General features: G+C 32.2%; 1 protein-coding gene across 5 annotated transcripts in view; it reads right to left on the bottom strand.

Moving 5' to 3' along the window:
* Nucleotides 1-4,204: 4,204 nt before the first annotated feature.
* Nucleotides 4,205-23,869, bottom strand: part of LOC100853162 (uncharacterized) — a 30,384-nt gene continuing 10,719 nt past the window's right edge. For 3 of the 5 annotated variants that reach the window (XR_009466199.1, XR_009466200.1, XR_009466201.1), the window contains 9 exons: nt 20,182-20,246; nt 19,913-20,087; nt 8,773-8,967; nt 8,619-8,666; nt 7,806-7,952; nt 7,569-7,651; nt 5,215-5,330; nt 4,574-4,731; nt 4,205-4,503 (listed from right to left, as the gene is read on the bottom strand). Coding sequence is in view for 2 of the 5 variants with exons in the window: in XM_059738397.1 (XP_059594380.1) it covers nt 4,649-4,731; nt 5,215-5,330; nt 7,569-7,651; nt 7,806-7,952; nt 8,619-8,666; nt 8,773-8,967; nt 19,913-20,087; nt 20,182-20,246 (912 nt within the window). In the remaining 3 variants the exon portion in view is untranslated. Of the gene's footprint in view, nt 4,732-5,214; nt 5,331-7,568; nt 7,652-7,805; nt 7,953-8,618; nt 8,667-8,772; nt 8,968-19,912; nt 20,088-20,181; nt 20,247-23,869 lie in introns of all 5 variants that reach the window. The other 2 variants (XM_059738397.1, XM_059738398.1) reach the window with 1 other exon arrangement.

Here is a 23,869-nt window from a genome sequence, read left to right as displayed (position 1 = left end):
TTGCGTGCTTCTCAGATATACGTGTAGTTTTTGTCTTAGGCCTCTCCGCCGTCAGATTAGGGGAACTGTTTTCGTTTTGGTTTCATGGACGGTCGAGATGGGACGGGTGGTTTCAAACACTATGGCTGGGATCGTATGCTTTGCGGAATATGGATCTGACGGTGACTTTAGGTGGAGACACGTGGCAAATCTTTACTAGGTTTTGTTTGGTGGGCTCCAATGGGGTCTAATTTGTATGCTAAAAAACAAAATTAATGTTTTGGGGAATGGATTATGGGGTTTTTCTTATTATCCCTACATTTTGCTAAAATTTTATTTTATTATTTATGTAATTAAATTTGGTTTTTTCTTCCAATTCTCTGAAATTTTATTTTAAAATTTTGCTAAAATAATTTTTTATTTTATTATTTTTCTTTCATTTTTCTTCTTTATTTTTCTTTCCATCATATTTTTTTAGAGTCAAACATAACCAAAAATTATTTAATCTTTATATAATAAAAATAAATAAATAAAATCAATTCCAAAATTTATATAAAAATAATTTATTATTTTATTTTCTTTCACTTTCTCTCTGTATTTTTCATTCCCTTAAACTATCCGAACCGATCATAACCTCCAAACATTCCTAAACCCTATTTGTATTGGTTTTTGAAAAATATTTTAATTTTAAAAATAATCATAAAAATATAACTTGTGGTTGAAGTTATTTTGCAGCTTACATAATAAGTCATTCATATTTGACAAAAAAAAATGCCTTATAAACGTTATCCCTTATGATCCTCCTCCTGTCTTTAATGGAGGCTTGTACCTGAAGCCAACAAAAAAGGCAAAAAAAAATTAAAAATAAATAGAAGTCCCAGTCTCCTCCGTCGTACTCAATCCTGTTGAATTGACATTGTTCAAAAAAAAGATATAAGCTGATTACATTAGAATAATCCCAATCTGCCGATTCATGCTATAAAAAACAAAACCTAAAATGGGTGAATTGCAAAGTTGGGCATGATATTTATTTTAAATAAAAATAAGAATTTTTTATTTTATTTTCTCTCCTCGTTTTGGAGATTTTTTTGTAGGAAAATTATATTTGCATTCACCGACATCAGTTTTTTCATTCGTTTCTTCTCTTTTAATCTGTCTGTAACTTTAGCAAATTTGATCGAAAGAGTTATAATTCTCACTAATAGATGAATAATTAATCATTTGTAATGATAGTACAAGTGCATAGGTATGCATTTTATAATATAATATTTCTTTTAACATTCTTTTTTTGCTTGCTTTGAATTGGAAGAAAGAGATGTTGTAGACGATGTTTGATATTGAAAGGTTAAAGTTTTTCTAAATGTTTGGCATTGTACTTCTAAACGTGTTTCAAATGTTCTAAACTTTATATTGAGACATATTTGTAGTCAATCAAAATTATTCTTTTAAACGCCCTTATCTTTCAAATAATTGAACAAGTCTTGTTCATTCGATATTTCTATTGTGTTTGACCTTTTAGTTTCATACCATTTTTCATTGTTCACATTTTCATATTCGAACTTCTCCAAAGTATTTAACTTTCCCATACCATGGAATGAGTTTTTTCTTTTTCATTTTTATTACACTTTTTTCATGATTTCTCACTCTAAATAGTTTATAAATGTTTCTCTATCATTTTTATAATAGGTGTTTGATAAAATAAAAAATTACATAAAGAATAACTCCTTAAAGATATTCATGTGGCATGTCATGTGGAATCAAACAAAACGTGTATATATATATACACACATATATAAATTAGCTATCAAAATGCCTCAAATACTCTTTTGTTATTAAATGAGCAAAGAAGATAATTTTCTCTGGAGGTTTGTGATTGAGAAAAATAAGTTGAGGGAAAAGAAGAAGAAGAAGATGAGTGCTGAGAGAATAATGGGGACAATATTTTAAGTATTTTTAAAATTTTAGGTAAATATATTAATAAGATATGGTTTTTAGTGGATGTGTAAATAAAGCGTGTGCAAAGATGGATTGAAATATAATTTCCCTTCTTTTTAACACCTTATTAAACTACCAATCAACAAGCGATCTCAAATCACAAGTTGGCAAGGAGGAAAATATCGAGATATATCGCCGATATATCGTGTATCGGGAAGGGTCGACACGATATTTCGTGGAAAAAAATCAAGAGCAGATATTTTCGTAAATATCGCCAAAATATTGGCGATATATCGATTCGGGGAGATATATCGAAGATTTTTTGAAAAAATCGCCTATGGTGGCAAAATATCGATATATCGCTGATTTTTTTGTGATATTTCCCCTCCTTCATGCAACGTGATCTGATGGCCCAGATCACGCCCGTGTTGATCTGATGGCCTAGATATGATTCCAATGGTAATATGGCGATCCAACGACCCGATTGCTCCTAGTTTTTTATCCAACGGCCAAAATTGATTTTCAACGGTAAATTAATGTTCCAACGGCTATTTTGGCCCAAATTTCTTTTATAAATAACCCAAATTTCATCTATTTTATCCATTTTTGCTTTCATTATTCATTTGCTCTCTCATTACTCCAATTTTTATTAAGGTTGCTCAATTATTTAATCATTTTAAGGTATATTTGTTTTAAATTATAATTAATTTTGTTTGCAATTGTAATTAATTCATGTATTTTCAATTAATTAGTATGTTTGCAATATGGATGATTTAATGCTATTTTTACATTCAATTGTAATTAATTTTTATATTTTTATTGAATTAACTTAGGTTAATTTAATTATTTAATTATAAATTGATATATTTATTTTAGATGATTATCTGTGATTTATTTTCACATTTAGAATTAAATTAAACTAGTTAACTTAGCTAAATTATTTAATTAATTTAATTAACATGAACTAGTATATTTTGAATATGAAATATGTTTATTTAATGAATTTAATGTGTACAAATTATTGATATTTAATGAAATGAAATATTTTATGTCACTTTATAGTGAGAACAATGACAAAATTAACATTTCTTATCAATCAACATGATATAATTACATCTAATATCGCAAATTATATCATATATATATATCAAATTTTTCAATAAAACAACTTTAAAATGTCAATTATACTTCTAATTATATTATTATGAGGTTTTCCTTATATTTTCATGAGTTTTTAACAATTTTAAGTCTACCGATATTTTTTTCCAGAATATCCGCCGATATATCCATAAAATTGAAGTACCGATATATCCGTGATTACTGATATTTTCATCCTTGCAAGTTAGTCAAATTTTTGTTGAATATTTTTTTTTTTAATCAAACATGTTTTTTAAATAAAAAAATAAAAATTACTTCAAAAAATAGTTCACAAACGGCCCTTTAAGCTTCCTAATTCCATGGCTTGAACCACCCATTGGTATTTTTCATCTATTAAAAAAAAAGGGGAGGGGGGGGGGGGGGGGGGGGCGCGGGGGGCGGGGCTTTTCTAAAGAGTACATATAAAAACCCATCAAATACTTTTGAAAATAAAAGGTGAGAAATTTGAAACATGAAACTCTTAGGAATTTTATCAAACTTGATTAATACCCCAACAAAAAAAATAAATAAATAAATAAATAATAAATCAAAGAATAAAAAATCTACATTTTAAGTGGATGAAATTTTGTCATCATTTCTTACTTTTGGCACTTCAATCTTGCTTTTTTCATATTTGGTTTCATTTCCTTATTCCTTATTTTGCATATTTATATAATAATTTAATGGCTTAAATTTCACCACACGCTTTCAATAATTAAGATTACAAGTTCAATAGATACCAAACCGATACTCTAAAATTTTCTGATTCTGCATACTTTATTTATATTTTTTGTACTCTAGAGATCTTTTCAATATTGTACCAAAAATAGTGAGATTAATAAGAAAACCTTCACACCAAAAAGAGCTATTTGATAGCATTTATGGACTCTTTCTGTTATTGATCCAACCTTGCAAACTATTCCGCCATGATATAGAGTTTGGGTTCAAAGTAGTCCTTTTATCTGAACAAAGTTGAGTTTTGGTTGTTCAAAATGATCTCCTTCTCTTTCCTACTTTTACCTTTCATTTATTTATATTTTAAAATTGTACTAAATTTTCATACTAATTTTTTTTTAAAAAAAAAAAAAAACCGGCTCGTTCAAATAATAGTTTCAAAACATGCCTAAAGTGAATGTATGTGGGTGGTGGGCTGCCATCACAAATTTTCTTTTCATAGCTTTCACAGAATGAATTGAAGGTTTTCATACTAGATCAAGCCATTCTTAGTGGACAAGTACCATCCATTTTTCTATACAAGAAATGTGATTGTAATTGCAGAGCCAAAACAAAAATCTTTTACACTGCAATCTGCATATACATTAGATTTTTCTCTTCTACAAAATTAATTTTTAAAAAGGAAAAAAAAAAAAAAAAAAAAAAAAAGCATCCATGTTATCTGCTTGTACGAAAGAATAATCCTTTTATGTGGAAGAGCTCCCAAGCAAGCATCATCTAAGAAGAAAATGAAGCTGGACTTAATCCAAAATGGCCATGCAAAACTCACTGTAATAAACACCCTTACCAGTTTGCTAAGCAGTGGGGTCAATCAGAAAAATCTCATAAGAGGGTCTCTAAAAATCGAGGCTTGTACCCTCCTCTATACTCTTCCTGGTTCATCTGAATTATCATCTTCCCTTTCACTGCCTAATTTGATAATGTCTTCAACGCGGATTTTTCCTTCTGTTGCAAGGAAAATCAAGAGCATCATTGTTCAATAATCATGTTAAGAGTACAACAATAGCATGACCGAGATACAAAGATTTAAAAGGCTTTTGGAACCCACAAAAAATGAAATCATTCTGCTTTAGTTTGACAGAGCATTTGAAAGAGTTCATTTTGGTCCTCCCCTTAACTTTTTCCCATAATGAAGAGAGTAAAATGAGTCCATTTCATAGTTGGCAGTTGGCAATGAAATTTCTGGCTCTGATATAAATCGATGGCTCATTTTCCTGTTTCCTTTTTTGTTAGAAAGGAATGTTTTGATTCCCTTGGTTGATGACAGAAGAATAATTGAATCACAAAGAAAATGAAGGAGGTTGGAGGATTGGTACCACAACTAAAATCCCAGAAAAGGATTTTAATTACTGTGAGATTATTTGAATTTTGCTGAGTAATGGAAGGAGCACGAGGATCAAGGCGGAAAACTGAAAATTAGTGGCTTACCTTTATCTTTGGAAAGGTTGCTGATAAGTTCTTGGATACCGTCCTTGCCCAAGGTGTCCTTGAGGTACATAGTTGCTGATGCTACCTCCTCGGGAGTGACTTTCCCATCATAATCTCTGCACATAGAAAAGACAAATGTTTTATTTGATGGATTTTTTCCATAAGATCATGAATAGCATAAAAACAAGGCTTATGGTAGTGATAGATTCTTCCACTAAGAAGATACAGTGTAAAAATCATTCTTTTGATAAATTATACGTTGTAAATATCTTTCTTTTAATAAATTATACAACGTAAACATCATATATTAGTTAAGAATGAATATCAGGAAATGAGACGAGAATGGATCAAGATAGGGTTGGGAAAATGCAGCCAACAAATATTTAACAGCTGGCATTATGTCCTAATACTATGATTTGTCACTAGAAGTCAAAACAGGCTGTTGCAAATACATCACTTGCAAAATATAATTCAAGATATTTCTTTAATGGGAAACAAACATCCTGTTTTTGTAAATAAAGTTAATAAAAATTTCAAAATAACAATAAGGGTACATCAGCAGAGAATTATTCATGTGTGTCCCTATGCCATTTGTGCTTCAGGTACAAGAGTTTGACATATGATGCTCTACATTCAATGCCAGAAAATGTTATTCTGAGGTGGTTCTTCTTCTCAACCATATTTATTTAAAATATAATAGTAGAGCTAAAATATGTGGGACACTTGTCCCTATTTAGAGTTAGCATGTTGGACACTAATCCATGAGGCACCCCGTGCCCACCTATGGCTTACCCTTTCTGGACACAAAAAAAAATACCCCTTTTCCTTACCAAACTTAAAAACGTGCAAAAGAACCGACCAACAATGACCTCTCATGGAAGCACTTATAAAGTCATTCCTTACCTATGATTCTTCATGATTCTTCCATTTGACATAGAGAACCACAAAGATGAACATGTACGTTCAAATTGCTAATTCACATAGATGCCTATAAGTTAAATGTGTTGCAGTGTCTCTATACTAGGACTTATCACAAAGAAATTCATGAATGCAATGCTAATGTCTGCCCATCCATAATAGTAGGAGAGGCAAATGAGAAAAGATGAAGAGAAAAAGGCAAAGCCCATGCAGAACTCTCAACTTTTTCAAACTACAGTTGGGATGAAGAGTACTGGCAGCCAAAACCATCTAATACATTTTTCATTAATTCAACAATTTCAACTGTTAAAATACTATAGCAGCATCCAGAAGGTCAGTCTTCTGATAGGTGATAGAGGCAGTCAGAATAATGCACATAACCAAAAAAATAACTGGTAATTTTTTTGAGGCAAAGCAAAAAGAAAGGAAAAAAGGAAAAAGAACACAGAGATCATCATATTCTCTAGTGAGGTAAAACAATAGAAATTACAAACCATATAGAAACTTTTCTTTTGATTCAATATAATACATATAAAGGTTTTCTGAGTTAATTGATGCTGAAAATATCAATACTTCCATACTTCTTCCACCATGTCCACTATGTTCTCCAATATCCATTGATGATAATCTTTGCCCTTTATTTATTTATTTTAAGTATTGGTTGCTGGGCTAACATTGCTCCCCATATTCAGCCTATCTCTAAAAACAGCTTTCTTAGGAAACAAAATGTCAGTATAGAGGGGGTCCAAACAGGCAAAATCTCAAGCAAGCCAATAATTCAGATTATTGCAGTAGCAAAAGAAGTATCTTTTCCATGCTATTAAAACAACTTAAGACTTCAAGGTTTGCCACAATATTGGATGTTAGGAAGGAAATATCTAGCACCAAAAAGTTAGCTAATTCTACAGTTCTTTCCTGTTTAAAGGTTGCAGGTTTTATTATGTGGTTGATTTTATATTTGAGAACTATATTTTAAAAGTGCTTTTATTAAAATTATGGATAATCTTGACATTGTTTAAATAAATAAATAAAAAACTGTTTCACACATCATGAGGAAAAGCAGAGGTCTCTCTTTCTTTCCCAAACATAGATAAATCATGTTAAGAAAAGACCTACGTATGAAGTTCTATCTTAACACCTTAAAAATTGTTACTTTTAAACATTGCCTTTGGCATTTAAGAATCTCTATCAAACAGGACTTAAAAGTGACAACAAGACCTACCAAAGTAAGGTAATCCTGACAATATTGCAGCACAACTATTAAGAACCCTATTTCCTAGAACAACTTGACATTATACACAAATGAGCTAAAATCCATTTGACTTTTATTGTGTTAGCTAAAAGAGAAGCAGAAGTGAGAGATCATGATGGAATCCTAGGTAAGTTAAATATACCATAACTGACACACACACATTTCCAAGAAGAAATTAGCATACCGGTCGAGTAACCGCCAACGGTCTCCAATTTTGGCATCTACATCATCAATTTCCTTTTCAAGCTTTTGGAGCATAGCATCAACCTAAAATGTGAAAGGACACAACAACCCATTTATTAACTCTCCATATTGGATTCATTACAATTCATGAGCCAGACAGATTAGAAAAATAGGTTGGATGACATCAAGGTATAATTGGAGATCATAGCAACTTGAGACCCTTTCAAAAGCTACTTACCCTGTCAATGAGAGCAGAAGAAGCTTTGTCAGCAACAGCCATCTCAACAGCATGGTCACTGTCCTTCCTGGCAGCTCTATAAGCCTCCCTAGCCTCTTCTTCATCTTCTGTACCCTCTTTCTCAACCATGTGATTGTACAGCTCTATCTGCAAATACCATAGAAACAAACAAATGTAGTCTATGGTAGATATAAAGTGGAGAGTACAGCAATTAATTCTTAGTGTGGTTTTTTATTATATTGATTGTCTCCTATGTAGGACTCATCAAAAAATGGTTGCCACAGGATGACACAAATATAAGAACACTATTCTTTGTTATGCAGTTCTTATAACTGACCAGGCAGGTATCTATTATGTACTAAGCAAATTGAAGACGAAGTGACGAGCATGGAAAAGCAGCTTTATGTACATGTAGTCCAAGGGAGAAAAAAAAAAATGATAGCAAGCACTTAAGTGAATTATGCCTGTAATGAATATTTAATTTGTTTATCACATTGAAAATCACCTAGAACATGTTCAATGCTCTGTCCAGTGGTGGAGGCACAACGATATCATGTCAATGGAATGATACACTAGCCAAAAGATGAATATGAAATATATAAAGGTAGAAGCTCAATGTGCACAAAATCCAAATAGTTAAATGAATAAGGAGTCTCTATCATTCTTAAAGAAACAAAATAAAATTCAGCATACAGTAATATGCAGAGAAAAAGAACCTCCAAAAATAGAAACATTCTTTTAAGGCTGCAAACTTAAGGAGTAAAATTTCATAGTATTGATAAAGATATAGTTATAGCCATGATAAATCCGCACCTCTTTATTGACAAGTCTTAAGAACGCTTCACGCTCCCAGCTGACTGACTGAAAGAATTGGGAGAAAAAGCAAGTTAAGATTCTTACAGATGGCATCACCTCAAGCTTACAACACTTGACAAGTTCTGTAACAAGAGCTACATCCAATCCTTACTGATGCAGAAGCTAAAACAACCAACGCACGACTAAGCTCACAAATCTGCTGCTGTTTTTCCAAAGTTTTTGCTTCTGCCTGTTCTTGTGCTTCTCTTGCCGTTGGAATAGTCATCTCTTCCAAAGCCACATCCTTTTGGTTAACAGTGGATTCCTTTATCCGTGCCTGCACCTCTTCCTCTTTCTCTTCTTCTTCCTGTAAACGATTAATTTAGAAGCACTGTTAATTGGATCAAAGCATTTAAGATAAAAAGAAACAAAAAGGCATCCACGAAAAAGTTGAAGTCGCTCCAATAGTTCTCAAGCACTTGTAATTACTAAAATGGAGAAGCATAATAATTTTTTCCTTTTTTTCCATTTTTTTTTGGGATAAGTAAACTAGAAATACTAAAAGGCACTTAACAGAAAAGGGAGAGCAACCCTAGTATACAGAAAGTATATAGAGAGCGCCAAAAGGCAAAAACAGAGACAAAGACAGACCCTTAAGCAGCCTAAGCCCTCCCAAGCAATCAAGAAAATCCAAGGAAATAAGCTTACATAATAGAAGCATAATAACTCTAATCCATTAAAACAAGCAGCTTAACTTAGGGAAGCAGAAAACAAACTTAGAAGTCTCACCAGTCACCACAAGCTTATAGAATTTACATATCACATAAAAGAAAACTGCATTTGTCAGTTCAATATATCAGGTAAAGATATCACACACAACTAAAGAAATGGATAGTGTTTGGCACTATAAAAGCATTGCATAAATTCTACATGGAAGGGATGAAGACATGGAATGCTAAAAGCATATAACCACTATTAACTTAGTAAAAGGCAGTGTATCAGAGATAAAGTTTTATGAAAAATACTGGTTACAATAGGGATTTCCTGCTATAGAAAACATTGCAAATACTGACTTGTGAAGTATTTCAAACAAGTTTTATTTTTAAATACACTAAGGAATCTTGTATGAGTGACTTAATTCATAAAATCTATTTCTTATTAATATGTAGGATGTAATGATAATAGCATTTCCTCAATGAGCATTAGTGGATGCACCAACAGAATGTGACAAGAAAGAACACAATGTATCAGTAAAGTGAAAACACCACACAAGAGTGTAAAACTGTAGAGTTACAGTAAAGAACTCCACAGTACTTAAGCATCACAAGGAGCCCCTTAACACAGAAAAGTGTTAATGGATCAGTTAAAAATACCTATAGTATAGAGAAGTCAAAGGCTGATTGTTAGCTGATTTTCAAAATTAGGAAATTACTTATTTTTTCCTATTTTTCCATATAGCTCCTTGACTGTAGGACAGATATTTTAAGAAGTTATTTTTTCTTTTTCTGTTGTATAGAAAACCTTATATGCTAGTATAGATTCAATATTCAAAATACAATAATGCGAATATTCAACTTCATGGTATTAGATCTTTAGGCTCTTTAATTCCCCGATTATTTCTTGGTTTCAAGGAGTTTTGCAACTGTTAGCCTTCATTATTGACAACGAAGAATCGTTCTAATGAGGATGGGCATTAGTTTAATAGGAATTAAATTAGGACTAGTATTTATTGGAGTAAAATTAAGAGTAGCTAATTAGGTTATAGGAGAATTAGAATTAGAGTCATTATGGGTTATTAGAATCCTAGTAGACTTTGGATTTTTTAGAGAAACCTATAAATAAGGCTAATTGATGTAAACCAAAATATTGATTGATGATTAATAATATTACATTTTCTTACATACTTTGCAATTTCCAATGGTAAGACTTCATTGATTTTCTTCTAGGTTAGACTTCTAGAAGGCCTTAGTACAACTCTAAGGTTCTATCTCTTCTTCTTTCTTTATATTTTATTTTATTCCATTTTGCTACCATAAACTTTATCTCTTGTTCCTCCCCTTAAATCCTATAGGATAAAATCCCTAACACACCTATTTCATCGTAGGCAACCATCCTAGGGTTGACTTACATCAGTTTTGGTATCAAAGTTAAAAATTCTTGGCTTGAATGCCTATGCAATTAAGGAGCAGAGCAACTTATGCAAGCAGGAGTTCAAAAAATACTTCTAATAATCAAGATGTTGCTACAACACACTTAGAGGAAATTTTTGCCACACGAAAATCTCATCAAGATATTATAATACAACTAAGTAGCAAACTTGATGAAATCATGGAGTTATTAGAAAAAAGTCAAGAAAAAAAACCAATTGAAGATGATACTGCAAGCCATTAATTCAAATAATTGCCCTGTAGATCATGTGAAGAACAAGGCAATATTAGGATGGGAAATCAAAGAAAGGGCAAACTCTTTGAGCAAGATGATGATGTGACAAAAAAGGTAAGCCTTAAAGTTGTTGAATTTTATGGAAATTAAATCCAACATTTTTTCTTGATTGGATGATGTCAATAAACAATTACTGTGATTGGTATGCTATGCCTAAAAATAGAAAAGTTTGTTTTGTGAAGGCAAAGTTGAAAGGAGTAGTACGTCTATGGTGACATAATATTAAGAATCAACTTTATAGAAGCGGACATATGAGACAAGATGAAGAAACACTTTCTCCTAGTTGACTATGAACAACTCAGGTGTACAAAATTGTTTTCTCTCAAACAAGGTATTGAGTTAGTTGAAGAATATAAAGAAAGATTCCATGAATTGAGCATTCAAAATCAAGTGTGGGAAAGTGAGGCTCAACTTGTAGCCCGTTATAAAGCTAGATTCAAATGGAGATTCAACTTGAGATGATAGTTGCACGCACTTATATCATGGATGATGTTTATCAACTACCCCTTAAAATAGAAGAGGGGCTCAAATTGGGAGTACTTTCGCTAGGGCAATTCCATAGATTTCAATCTAGCCCTTATGGATGATGTTTATCAACTAGCCCTTACAATAGAAGAGGGACTCAAATTTTAGGCTTCCAGATGTCCAAGTTCACAAATTGGGAGTACTTTTTTCAATCAAACAATAAGCAAACCATTAAGCACAACAAATTTCCAAACTTTAACCAACTGAATGGTGAGGGCAGTAATCAACAAGCTTCAAATGTGGTTAATTGAGATGCTAATAAGGGTAAAAATTCAATGAATATTGGATATAAAAAGGTAGGTGTGACTCCTTTATGCTTAAAGTATGGTGGGCATGATCATTATGTTGTTGTGTGCCTAAGCAAAGGTTTACACTTTTGTGTTGAAGAACCATAATCTAAATTAGAGAGTTATCCAAAGGAAGAAGAGACCTGTATTGAAAATGAACCCAATTACAAATGTGATTACTATGATGGTATGACCGAAGGTGATAGTCTTGTAGTATAACCTTTGTTAGTTGTCCCAAAGGTGAAAAGAGAAGAAGATTGGAGACATACTAGCATTTTCCATACATGTGTCTCTTGTTAAGGAAGGTTATATACTATGATCATTGATGGAAGTATCAATTTGAACATAGCTTTGCAAAAACTTGTTGAGAAGCTAAACCTTAAAACAAAGAAACATCCAAATCCATTCTAAGTAGCATGGATTAATGACACCTCCATTTTGGTAAGTTTCCCTTGCTCAGCCATATTTCTTTTTGGTAAGGACTTTGAAGAGTATGTATGGTGTGAGGTCTTACCAATAAAATTGAGTCGTTTTTTGTTTGGAAGACCTTGACTTTTTTATAGAAGGGCTCAACATGATGGCTACAAAAATATATATACTCCCATACACAATGGGCATAAAGAGATCCTTCGTCCAATGAAAGAAGCTCCACCAGTTACGATGCCAAAGGAAGCATAACCAAGAAATGTGTTTACCAAACTTCAATTTGAAAAGAAGAGCATGGAAACTAAAATTATTTTTGCTTTAATGACTTAAGAAATGGATGAATTTAAAAAGAAAGATAAATATCCAACAAGATTACATAATATCCTAGATAATTTTTGCTAGTGTTTGGGCATATTTCTGAGCTGAAGGTTAACCTTGACAAAAGTAATATTTACGGCATTAACCTTGGTCAGAATCATCTTCATAGGTTGGCCAAGTTGCTTGATTGCAAGGCTTCTGGGTGGCCCATACTCTACCTGGGTCTTCCTCTGGGTGGAAACCCCAAGTCTAGTAGCTTTTGAGATCCTGTGATTGAGAGGATCTCAAGTAGATTAGATGGGTGGCAAAAGGCGTATTTATCTTTTGGAGGCAGGATAACTCTCATTCAATCTTGTCTCACTCATATGCCTTGTTATTTCCTTTCCTTGTTTAAGATTCCCGCCTCCGTGGCAGCAAGAATTGAGAGGTTGCAAAGAGATTTTTTATGGTCTGGGGTTGGGGAAGGCAAAAGAGATCATCTAGTTAGCTGGGATGTAGTGTGTAATCTGAAGATGAAAGGGGGATTGGGTCTCGGAAGGATTTCCTTACGCAATTCCGCTCTCTTAGGGAAATGGCTGTGGAGGTATCCTAGGGAGGGTTCAGCGTTGTGGCATCAAGTCATTTTAAGCATTTATGGGTCACACTCTAATGGTTGGGATGCCAACACTGTTGTTAGATGGTCACATCGTTCTCCTTGGAAGGCTATTGCACAAGTTTTCCAAGATTTTTCCAAGTTTACTCGGTTCATGGTAGGAGATGGGGAAAGAATTTGGTTCTGGGAAGATTTGTGGTGGGGGGATCAACCTCTGGGGGTCTGTTATCCAAGACTACTTAGAGTAGTCATGGACAAAAACATTCCTAATTCTTCAATTCTCAGATCCACTTGCCCCTTCTCTTGGAACTTTAACTTCCGCTGTAACCTTTCCGATTTCAAGATAGAAGATTTAGAAAGTCTCATGCGGTCTCTTGATCATCTACATTTATCATCTTCGGTTCCAGATAAGAGATCTTGGTCTTTATCTCCTTCAGGACTTTTCACAGTCAAAGCTTTCTTTCTTGCCTTATCCCAATTTTCTGGTTTGCCTTCAGTTTTCCCTACCAAGTTAGTCTGGAATTCTCAAGTCCCTTTCAAAATCAAGTCCTTTGTCTGGTTAGTGGCTCACAAGAAGGTAAATACTAATGACATGCTACAGTTGAGAAGACCCTACAAAACACTTAGTCCCGACATTTGCATGTTGTGCATGAAGCATGGAGAAACAGTAGATCATCTTTTTCTTCATTGCTCTCTGACGATGGGGTTGTGGTATAAATTATTTCAGTTAACAAAGACAGATTGGGTCCTTCCTAGGAGCATCTTTGACATGTTATCTACCAATTTTAATGGTTTTGGATCTTCTAAGAGAGGGATTGTCTTATGGCAAGCTGTGTGTATCGCTTTATTATGGGTGGTGTGGCGGGAAAGAAATACAATGATTTTTTAGGATAAAACAAGGAATTCAGAGAACTTTTGGGACATGATTCATTTCCTTGCTTCTCTTTGGGCTTTTTGTTCTAAGGTTTTTAAGGGGATTCCCCTTAATGTGATACACCTTGATTGGTTAGCGATGTGTAACTTCAATGGGTTGGCCTAACTTAGAGTAGTTGTTTGTATCTACTTTGTATTTTCTCGCATTTGTTTCCTTGTAGTTTTGTTTTTCTTTGGTGGGAGGATTCCTCATCCTTCTTTTGTACTTCCCTTTTTATCAATATATACCTTTGTCGTTTCCTATAAAAAAAAAAATATCCTTGATAATTTTTCTGGCTTATGGTTAGTAGAATTACCTAATAAGCTTCCTCCTATGCGTAACAAATAACTTATGATGAGGATGAATCTCTAAGATATATATCAAGAAAGGGAATTATCATTAGTTGCAATTAATGTAGGATTAATATTACTTGGAATTAAATTAGGATTAGTATTTGTTAAAGTTAAATTATGATTAGCTAATTAAGTTATAAGAGAATTAGAATCAGTGTTAGAATGGGTTACTAGAATTCTAGTAGACTTTGGATTTCTTAAAAAAGCCTATAAATAAGGCTAATCAATGTAAATCAAAGGTATTGTGGTGCAGCGAAAGGTTTGTTTCAAAACGAAATAGAAAAACACTCGAGAACCAACACAAAGATCACAATAGGATCTAAAAATTAGAGAATAATTTTGAAAAAATATATTGAACTCCTCTCTAATAATTACAATGAGCTTTTAAATAATGTTTGTAATGCAAAAATAAAAGAAATAACTGAAATAGGAAACCAAGGTAATTGGAAACTAGGAAAACTAGGAAAGAAATAGAAAACTAATGATGAACCTACAATAGAAACTAATAATGTAGAAAATAGAAACTAATGATGTAGGAAACTAAAAATAGAAACTAATGGAAATAGAAACTAATCTAAAATAGAAACTAATGGAAATAGAAACTAAACTAAAATAGAAACTAATGATAATTGTGTGCTGCATCATATTGATTGATGTCAATAATATCACGTTCTTTTTTTTTCCAAGTGTTGCAATCCTCAATGGTGAGACTCTATTTATCTTCTTCTAGGTGAGACTCCTAGAAGGCCTTAGTGAGACTCTAAGGTTTTTGTCTCTTTTTCTTCATATCTTCTTTCTTTACATTTTTTATTCTATTTTTCTCTACCATAAAAACTTTATCCCTTGTTCCTCTACTTAAACGTTAAAAAATAAAAACCCTAACCCACCTATTTGATTGTAGACAACCATCCTAAGGTTGTCCTCCATCAACTTACCACAAGCTTCTTGATGACCCGTAATTATTTTGAGAACTATCAATTTGTTTCACAACATCGGAAAGTCTTTCGGAGTTTGGTACTTGCCTTACATGAAATTGAAGAAGTTCAAGAGATATTGAGATGCTATCTTATCGTGGTAAAGAGTTGACAAAGAAAAAAATGGGTGGAAGGCATTGCTCAAGATTTCAATTGATCATGGAAAATCATGAAAACTCGAGGTCAAGTTTTTTTCCAACTCAGAGGGGATTGATGAGGATGGACATTAGTTTTAGTTGGAATTAAATTAGAATTAGTATTTATTGGAGTAAAATTAGGAATAGCTAATTAAGTTATAGAAGAATTAGAACTAGAATCATAATGGGTTATTAGAATCCTAGTAGACCATGAATTTCTTATAAAAGGCTATAAATAAGGCTAATTAAGGTAAACCAAAATATTGATTGATGATTAATAATATTATTTTTTCTTACATATTTTGCAATTTTCAATGGTGAGACTCCAAAAAAGCCTTAGAGCAACTCTAAGGTTTTATCCCTTTTCTCCTTATCTTTCTCTATATTTTGTTTTATTCCATTTTGCAGGCATAAACTTTATCCCTTATTTATCTCCTTAAACCCTGAAAGATAAAATGCCTAGCCCACCTATTTCATTGTAGGCAACCATCCTAAGGTTGTCCTCCATCACATTCTCATCACTTTTTTTTTCTTTCTTTTTATTTATACCATTCTATGTGGTCACAAATTACTTTTTACTCAACACACCATATTGGAAATCTCTAAGGTAAACAATTAGGTCGTGACTTCTTAACAATCAATAGGCAAGCATTAAAATCTTCAAGTGTCCAACTAACTAAGTGGGAGGAATTATCTTGTTTAGTCATAACAAGGTACAACTTTCTTGAAAGGTAAAGGAAAGCTAAGTCATTTGATTGAACTAGGGCCTAGCCACACTCCAATAAGTATTATGATTTTCAACTCTTAGTGTCTTAAAAGATTGTTTCCTAAGTTTTTGAGTCATCGACTTAGGCATTATTGACTATACGACAAATTCTTCACATCATTTCTCTACATATAGTCCATATCTCCAAAATAAAAAAAATTAAAATAGCTAATGGTACTTCAGCTACAATAGTTGGTTAGGGCACAATAAATTTATCACCATCTTTGTTCTTGAGCTCAATATTACATGTACCAAAGTTGTTAGTTCAATCTATCAAATTAGCAAAGATTTAAATTGCAGCGAAACATTTTTCCTTTCTTATTGTGTATTTAGGATTGAGGTATAGGAAAGATGATTGCATGTTAAAGAACAAGAAGGGCTGCACCTTATTGAAGCTATTAGTGGAAGTGGTGACAAACTACCACCCTCTTATCTTTAGAAAAACTCTCATCCAATAAATACCAAATTTAGCTACATCATCTCTGATTAGGACATCCACAATTTCTTTTATTAAGAAAAATGTTTCCTTTATTCAAGATTTCGATATCAATGTGTTCCATTGTGAGGTCTATGAATTGGCCAAACATCATAGGGCCTCATTTGCATTAAACAGTAAAAAATTATCTCATAAATTTACTTTGATTCATGTAGATGTGTGGGATCCCTTCTTGTATTCCAAATGTTTCTAGATCTCGATAGTCTGTGTCTATCATTGATGATTGGACTAGGGTCACTTGGTTGTATTTGTTGAACAATAAATCTGATGTGAATAGTGTGCTTTCTATATTCCATAAAATGATTGATAACCAATTTGGGTTTCAAATTTAAAATGTAAGGTGACATTTTTCCAAGAAAAAAACATCATTCATCAATCTTCTTGTAATGATATTCTCCACATCAAAATGGGGTTATAGAAAGGAAAAATAAGCATCTTTAAGAAGTTACAAGAGCCCTATTATTTCAAAATAATGAGCCTAAGTCTTATTGAGGGGAAACAGTTTTAATGACTACATACCTAATAAACAAAACGCCTTCTAGAGTCTTGGATCATTGATCTCCATTGACTATTTTGTCGAAGTTTTTCCTTAATTTTGATGGTTTTGGTCAACTCCCTCCTTAAGTGTTTGGTTTTCTCTCTTATGTTCATATTCATGCTCAAAACCGCAACAAACTTGACCGTAAAGCCCTTAAATGCACTTTTGTAGGATATTCTCTAAAAAAAAAGGGTTATAGATGCTATCACTCATCTTCCAAAAAGTTCTTCAGAACCATGGATGTCACTTTTGTGGAAAACCAACCATTTTATTCCAAGACTTATCTTTAGGGAGATCCTTTAATAGAAGACAAGCCATCATTTTTTGTTTTTTAGCCTTGAACTATCCATGCCTTCCTTTGTCCCACATGTTGCAACTCTAAACCTTCAAACGGAAGCTAAGAGACTTAGTAGCCTTAGTATCATACCATTACAAGTCTATCAAGAGGAAAACAACAATAACTTGAACAAAAGCAAGTCTAAGAATCCGATCCTGTGATACATACTAAATTATTTTTTTCTTGTAAATTGCTTTCTTCTCAGTATACTAAAAATAGGTTGGAAAATGTTGAAGATTCTCATGATGAGACTATTTTTGAGGACCTAGATTTACCTATTGCCATTGGAAAGAAACTCGAAAGTGCACTCAACACCTATTTCCAATTTTATCTCATTTGATAAACTATCATATTCATATAAAGACTACCTTTGTCACCTAAATTCCATCAAAATTCCAAAAACAATCCAAGGGCAATTAGGAATGAAAATTGGAGAAAATCAATGAGTGAGGAAATAAGAGCACTTTAGAAGAGTCAAACATAAGAAATTGTAGAACTTCTTAAGGGAAAAAGGTCAATTGGGTATAAAGGGGTGTTCACTGTGAAATATGACACAAATGAGACTCTAGAGAGATATAAAGCTAGATTAGTAGGTAATAGTTATACACAAACCATGGAGTTGGTTATCTAGAAACTTTTGCCTCAATGGCAAAGTTGAATGTTGTTCATATCTTGTTTTCTTTGGCTATTAATATTGGTTATTACTTGTAATAATATGAAATTAAGAATTCATCTTTACATGGTAATTTGGAGGAGGAAGTCTATATAGAAGCTCTATTAGGATTTAATGAAAATTTCAATAATAATTGTGTATGCATGCTAAAAAAAAGCTCTATATGGACTCAAGTAATCTCCCAAAGCATGGTTTGGTAGATTCATTAAGGCCATGGTGAGGATGAAGTATTGATAAAGTCGGGGAAATCATACTCTCTTTATTAACCACTTAACTTTAGGAAATGTAAATGACATAATCGTGACTAGAGATGATTTGGAAAAAATAGAATGACTTAAAAAATACCTAGCTATAGAGTTTGAAATAAAAAATCTTGGGAAACTGAAGTATATTTTAGGCAAAGAAATGGCTCATTCAAAGAGTGGTATTTTTATATTACGACAAAAATATGTTTTTGATTTGCTGTGGAAAACTGGGATGCTAGGATTTAAGCCAATTGACACTACCATTGAACAAAATCATAAACTTGGAGATGCTAAGAAGGAGGCAATTGTAGACCAAGGTATGTATCAAAGGTTAGTTGGAAAAAATGATTTACTTATCCCATACTAGATCGAATATAGTCTAGGTTGCGCGTGTCATAAGTCAATTCATGCATTTACCATGAGAAAGTCTTCTTGAAGCAATATATAGAATTCTTCGATACTTGAAATTCACTTTGGAAAAGGGTATTCTATTTAAAAGGAGTATGAAGTTGAGATTGGAAGCATACATTGACTAAGCAAGACTAGTTGTAAATCGAAGGTCAACATCAAGATATTGTACATTCCTAGGAGGAAACGTGGTCACTTGGATAAGTAAGAAGCAAGGAATTGTGCCTAGATCAATTGCAAAGTCAAAATTTAGGCCATGGCATATGGAATATGTAAGCTTCTTTGGTTGAGGATTATTTTTAATAATCTTTAAGTTAAATGGAAAGGAACAATGAAGTCATATTGTGACAATAAGTTAACTACTAATAATGCACATAATCTAACATGATCATACAAAGCATGTGGAAGTTAATAGACACTTCATCAAAGAGAAGTTGGATAGTGACTTGATTTGCAGTCCCTATGTTTCAACGGAAGGACAACTGGTAGATATCTTGACTAAAGAACTTCTAAGTCAGACATTCCAGATGGTCATGAGCAAGCTAAAAATGAACAATATCTATTCACTAGCTCGAGGAGTGTTGATGGATCAGTTAAGAATCCTTATAGGATAGAGAAGTCAAAGGCTGATTGTTAGCTAAATTTCAAATTTAGGAAATTATTTATTTTTTCCTATTTTCTTCATGTAATTCTGATTCTTTGACTTTAGGACAAATATTTTAAGAATTTAGTTTTTTCCTTTTTTTTTCTTTTGTATATAGATGCCTATTAGATTGTACAAATTCATTATTTGAAATACAATACATACATGTATATATATATCTATATATATATGTATATTCAACTTCAAAAATCAATTAGTAGAACATAGTCATAACGAACCTTAATCAATTCTTCTTGCATTTCTAGGAACTCCAACTTCCTCCTCCTTTCAGAAACAGAATCTTCGGATGGCAAAGTTGTCACCCCAACAGTATCCACAACCTCATCTGGCAAAGAGGATAAGGTAGCTTGAACAGCTTCCTCCGGCTTCACTTTTCCAGACACAGTGAAGGCTCTGCAAAAGGTATTGGACCATAGAGTAAGAAGTTAGAAGTGGTCCCAAAAATTGATGGTTGAAACACATATGAACTGATTAAGCATCACATTACCTGGAAAGAATCAAAAGAGAGGATGGCACAGCATGATTGAGAGACAAATCTAGCCAGTCTCGCAACTGCATTAAAATTAACAATTTAAATTCTTGGATTGAATTTTTCTTTACCTATGTGATAATGTCAATACCATAAAAACTTCAAAGTACAAAAGTTGTCTTTTCTTATAAAAGACAAGGAAATATTCTTTATTACTAGAAAACACAAGAAAATTGAAATAGAAACATGTTAACCCCTATAAAAGGTTTAGTACCTAATGACTTAATTAAGTTTGAGAAATAAATTTGTAAGTAGAATTTGTAGAAGAATGTTGTTGTCAGCCCTCTAAAGAAATCATTACTACTTAAGTTTGAGAAAATAGATTTGTAAGTAGAATTTGTAGAAGAATGTTGTTGTCAGCCTTCTCAAGAAATCAATTATACTTTTATTTAGCTCCATTCAAAAGATAGTGATTTTTCACATAATTGGTGTCAAACAAAACGGGTTTTCTCGGCTAGACCATACCTATAAAATCCTACAAAAAGACTAAGGTGGTGTTTAATAAAATTGAAAATTAAGTAATGAAAAACCTAGGGCTAAAATTATAAGTGCTGAATTGGTAAAAGTGAAAAACATTTGGTATTATCTTAGGCTTAAGTGTTGAATTCACATTTGATAATAGAAACAACTGAAGTCTGAAAATTATTCCTTTTGTACAAATGTAATCTTATACTTATTATATGATACCCTTTGACAATTTAAGCATTGTACCCAATACCTCATGGAGATAAAAATATGTTGTTTAAGTGAAGTGGTTAAATCTTTATTTAATAATACAATTTTACCTGTTATTATTAAAAATATAAAAAAACATTGTCAGTTTTTATTCTACAGAAATGTAACGATTATATTTTAATCATCATTTACTTCAAGAAGTAGGTACAAGTATTTAAGAATTTTCTGGGTAGTTACCTTGCACTAAGAAAAGCATTGGTATCAAACCTTCATCCGATACTCTCTTAATTTCAAGATTTTAATTGCATGAATAAAATTAATTAAATAAAGTTTTTAATTATAATTTTAGTTTCATTTTATATATAAAGACTATAATTTAAAAGAAGTTCAATTTTAATTTAAAGAAAGTCATTCTTCTCAATTTGGACGACATAGAAAATGAGAGAGAGAAAAAAAGTATTATGAAAAATTTTAAAAAATATTTTCCTTAAAAGGAAATAAGGAAAGGTTGAGGAAGCCAATTTGTTAACAATTTAATTTTATTTCTCCTCAATTTTCCATAAATAACTAACTAAAAGAAGTTTTATTCACTTTTTTCTTTTTAATTTCTTTTCTTCAAATTTTCTGATAATCTAATATAGTATTTTTTTTTAAAGTAATATATAATAAGAAAACCACTGAAAATAAATTATAGAGTCAAATATTACTACATAAAAGAAAAATATCTTATATAACATAAATAGTTCATAATAAATAAAAATAATGTAATTTATTTCATCATCATTTTTTTATGAAAATCATTCAAATAATGTAATTGTAATTTTCAATTTTTTTCATTAACCCTTGGATGAAAAAATAGTTTTCATAAATGAAATAAGTAGAATTTATTTATTATATTAAATACCTAAAACAAAGGATTTTATTTTAAACGAAATTCAATTTAAACATAAATCAATTAAAAATAGAGTTTGATTTAATATAATTCCCAATCAACAAAAATAGGGTTTTCTAGAATTTTATTTTTATTATTATTTATTTATTTGATAACCAGGGAACCTCACCTTGGCAAGGTCCTTTGGTCCCAACCATGGTTAACAAACCCTAGGGTGATTGATTACGTCAACTATAGCTAGCACCAAGTAATCCAAGAGTTTAAAGAATGGAACCTGAGATAGTGCACCTCTTCTACACAACTTGGCACTAGCCTTTATCATTGGGTTGTGGCCTGAGGAGCATTTTAGAATTTTAATTTTATTGCAAATTAAAAAACTTGATTTAAAAGAAGACACATTTTAGTATAAAATTATTTAGTAATAAAAGCCTTATTTAAAAAAAAAAGATAATATGGAATTAGAAAGTTGTAAAATTTTAAAATTTACACGGTATGTATATTCCCATAAGTGGTTAGTCAAATCCTTTTTACTAAACAAATTCAGTGGTTTTTGGGTGGTGTTTGGTTTTAAGTGGTTTAAAATTTATGTTATCAAACATACTTAAAAAATGGGACCTACCATTTTTTCCATTTGTAAGTAGTTAGCTCTTTTATTAAACATCCCCTAAGATCATTAACTTGACTATAGAACTTCTTACAAAGACCTCCTAATTAAACATAACAATCCCAATCAAAATTTCTTTTCAATTTCTACCAAGAGCTAGCTTTTGCGTCTCCCTCAACCCTAAGTGTCAAAAACAACTATTGAAAAACTTTAAATTTTATTTATTTATTTTTATTAGAAACAAACAATTTATAACCATGGCATAAGTAAATACAAAGAATGATGAGAAATTCTTCCTTTAAGCACAACCACTACATAACTCGAATCAAAGTGAGAAAAAGCTATCTACTCTAGATATTGATGGAAATGCATAACTCAAAGTGATAATAAATAAACTCAAAAGCTTGGGTAGCTGCCTAAGGAACCCAAAAGAGGGAGCGCCTAATTCTAGAGTAATATAAAACCTTTGCATAGCCATCCTACTAGAAGATTGGATAAACCCGTCAGTTTTAACAAACTTTAGACCTTGCAACAAGGTTAATATCTCTGCCTCAATGGCTAGATCGACCCCAACATTCCAAGAGAATGCTCTTACTAATGTTCCATGATGATCCAAAAGTGTTCCTCCTATCCCAACTATCCTAGGATACCTAAAGAGTATCCATCAAAATTCAACTTGACGCATTGGAGGAAACATCCATGTGGGGAGTCTCTCCTCAACTAACCTAGTAGATCTGCATACTAAGTTCCAGTCTAGCAGCATAATGCTCCAAGGGCCCCCAAAATTGTTACACTAGCTAATGCTTGGAGAAAAGAGGAAAAGTGGATTAAGTCTCACATTGCCTCCAAAATACTCCATTTATTCTTAAAAATCCTCCCATTTCTCTCTTGCCATATAGTCCAAATTAACATGAGAGTAGCAACCTAAAGCTTCTTCCTTAATCAACATCATGCAGTCAAGGTACTTCACACAACCTTGTGCAGGCACTTCTTTCTTCCAAAACAGTCGATGTTTACATGATCAATCTTCCCAGGGCTGTTAACATGTTTGAACCAGCTTGACTCACTATGAGACAAGCCTGAATCCTGTCCTAAGGATTGCAAGCCAAGCCCAAATCCTGAGATAGGTTTATTAAGTATAGCAAGTATAACTTGTGGCAAAATGATCTGAGCTCCATCATATCTTTTGTGTCTTATACATGTTGGATATTTCTAGGTTTCTGGCGGATTAAATTTCTGCAGCATCAATATACTTATAGCTTGTAGGTTCAGTGACTTAATAATCTGAAGAAGTGGTTGAGTTGACCATATTTGCAGTGATATAAGCTGCAGCTTCTGTATAATCTTAGTAAGCCAAGCCCAAACCTCCACTAGGAATGATATCAAACCAAGCTGGTAGTCCTTACTGCACGTTATATGCACCCTGCAACCTTTCTTTTTTTTGATAGGCAAATAAGAGTATGTATATTAATAAA

Source organism: Vitis vinifera, chromosome 7 (genome assembly GCF_030704535.1).
Source record: "Vitis vinifera cultivar Pinot Noir 40024 chromosome 7, ASM3070453v1".
NCBI classification, from domain to species: Eukaryota; Viridiplantae; Streptophyta; class Magnoliopsida; order Vitales; family Vitaceae; genus Vitis; species Vitis vinifera.
The sequence above is the reverse complement of the archived record's forward strand: the minus strand, read 5'-3'. Positions and strand labels throughout refer to the sequence as shown.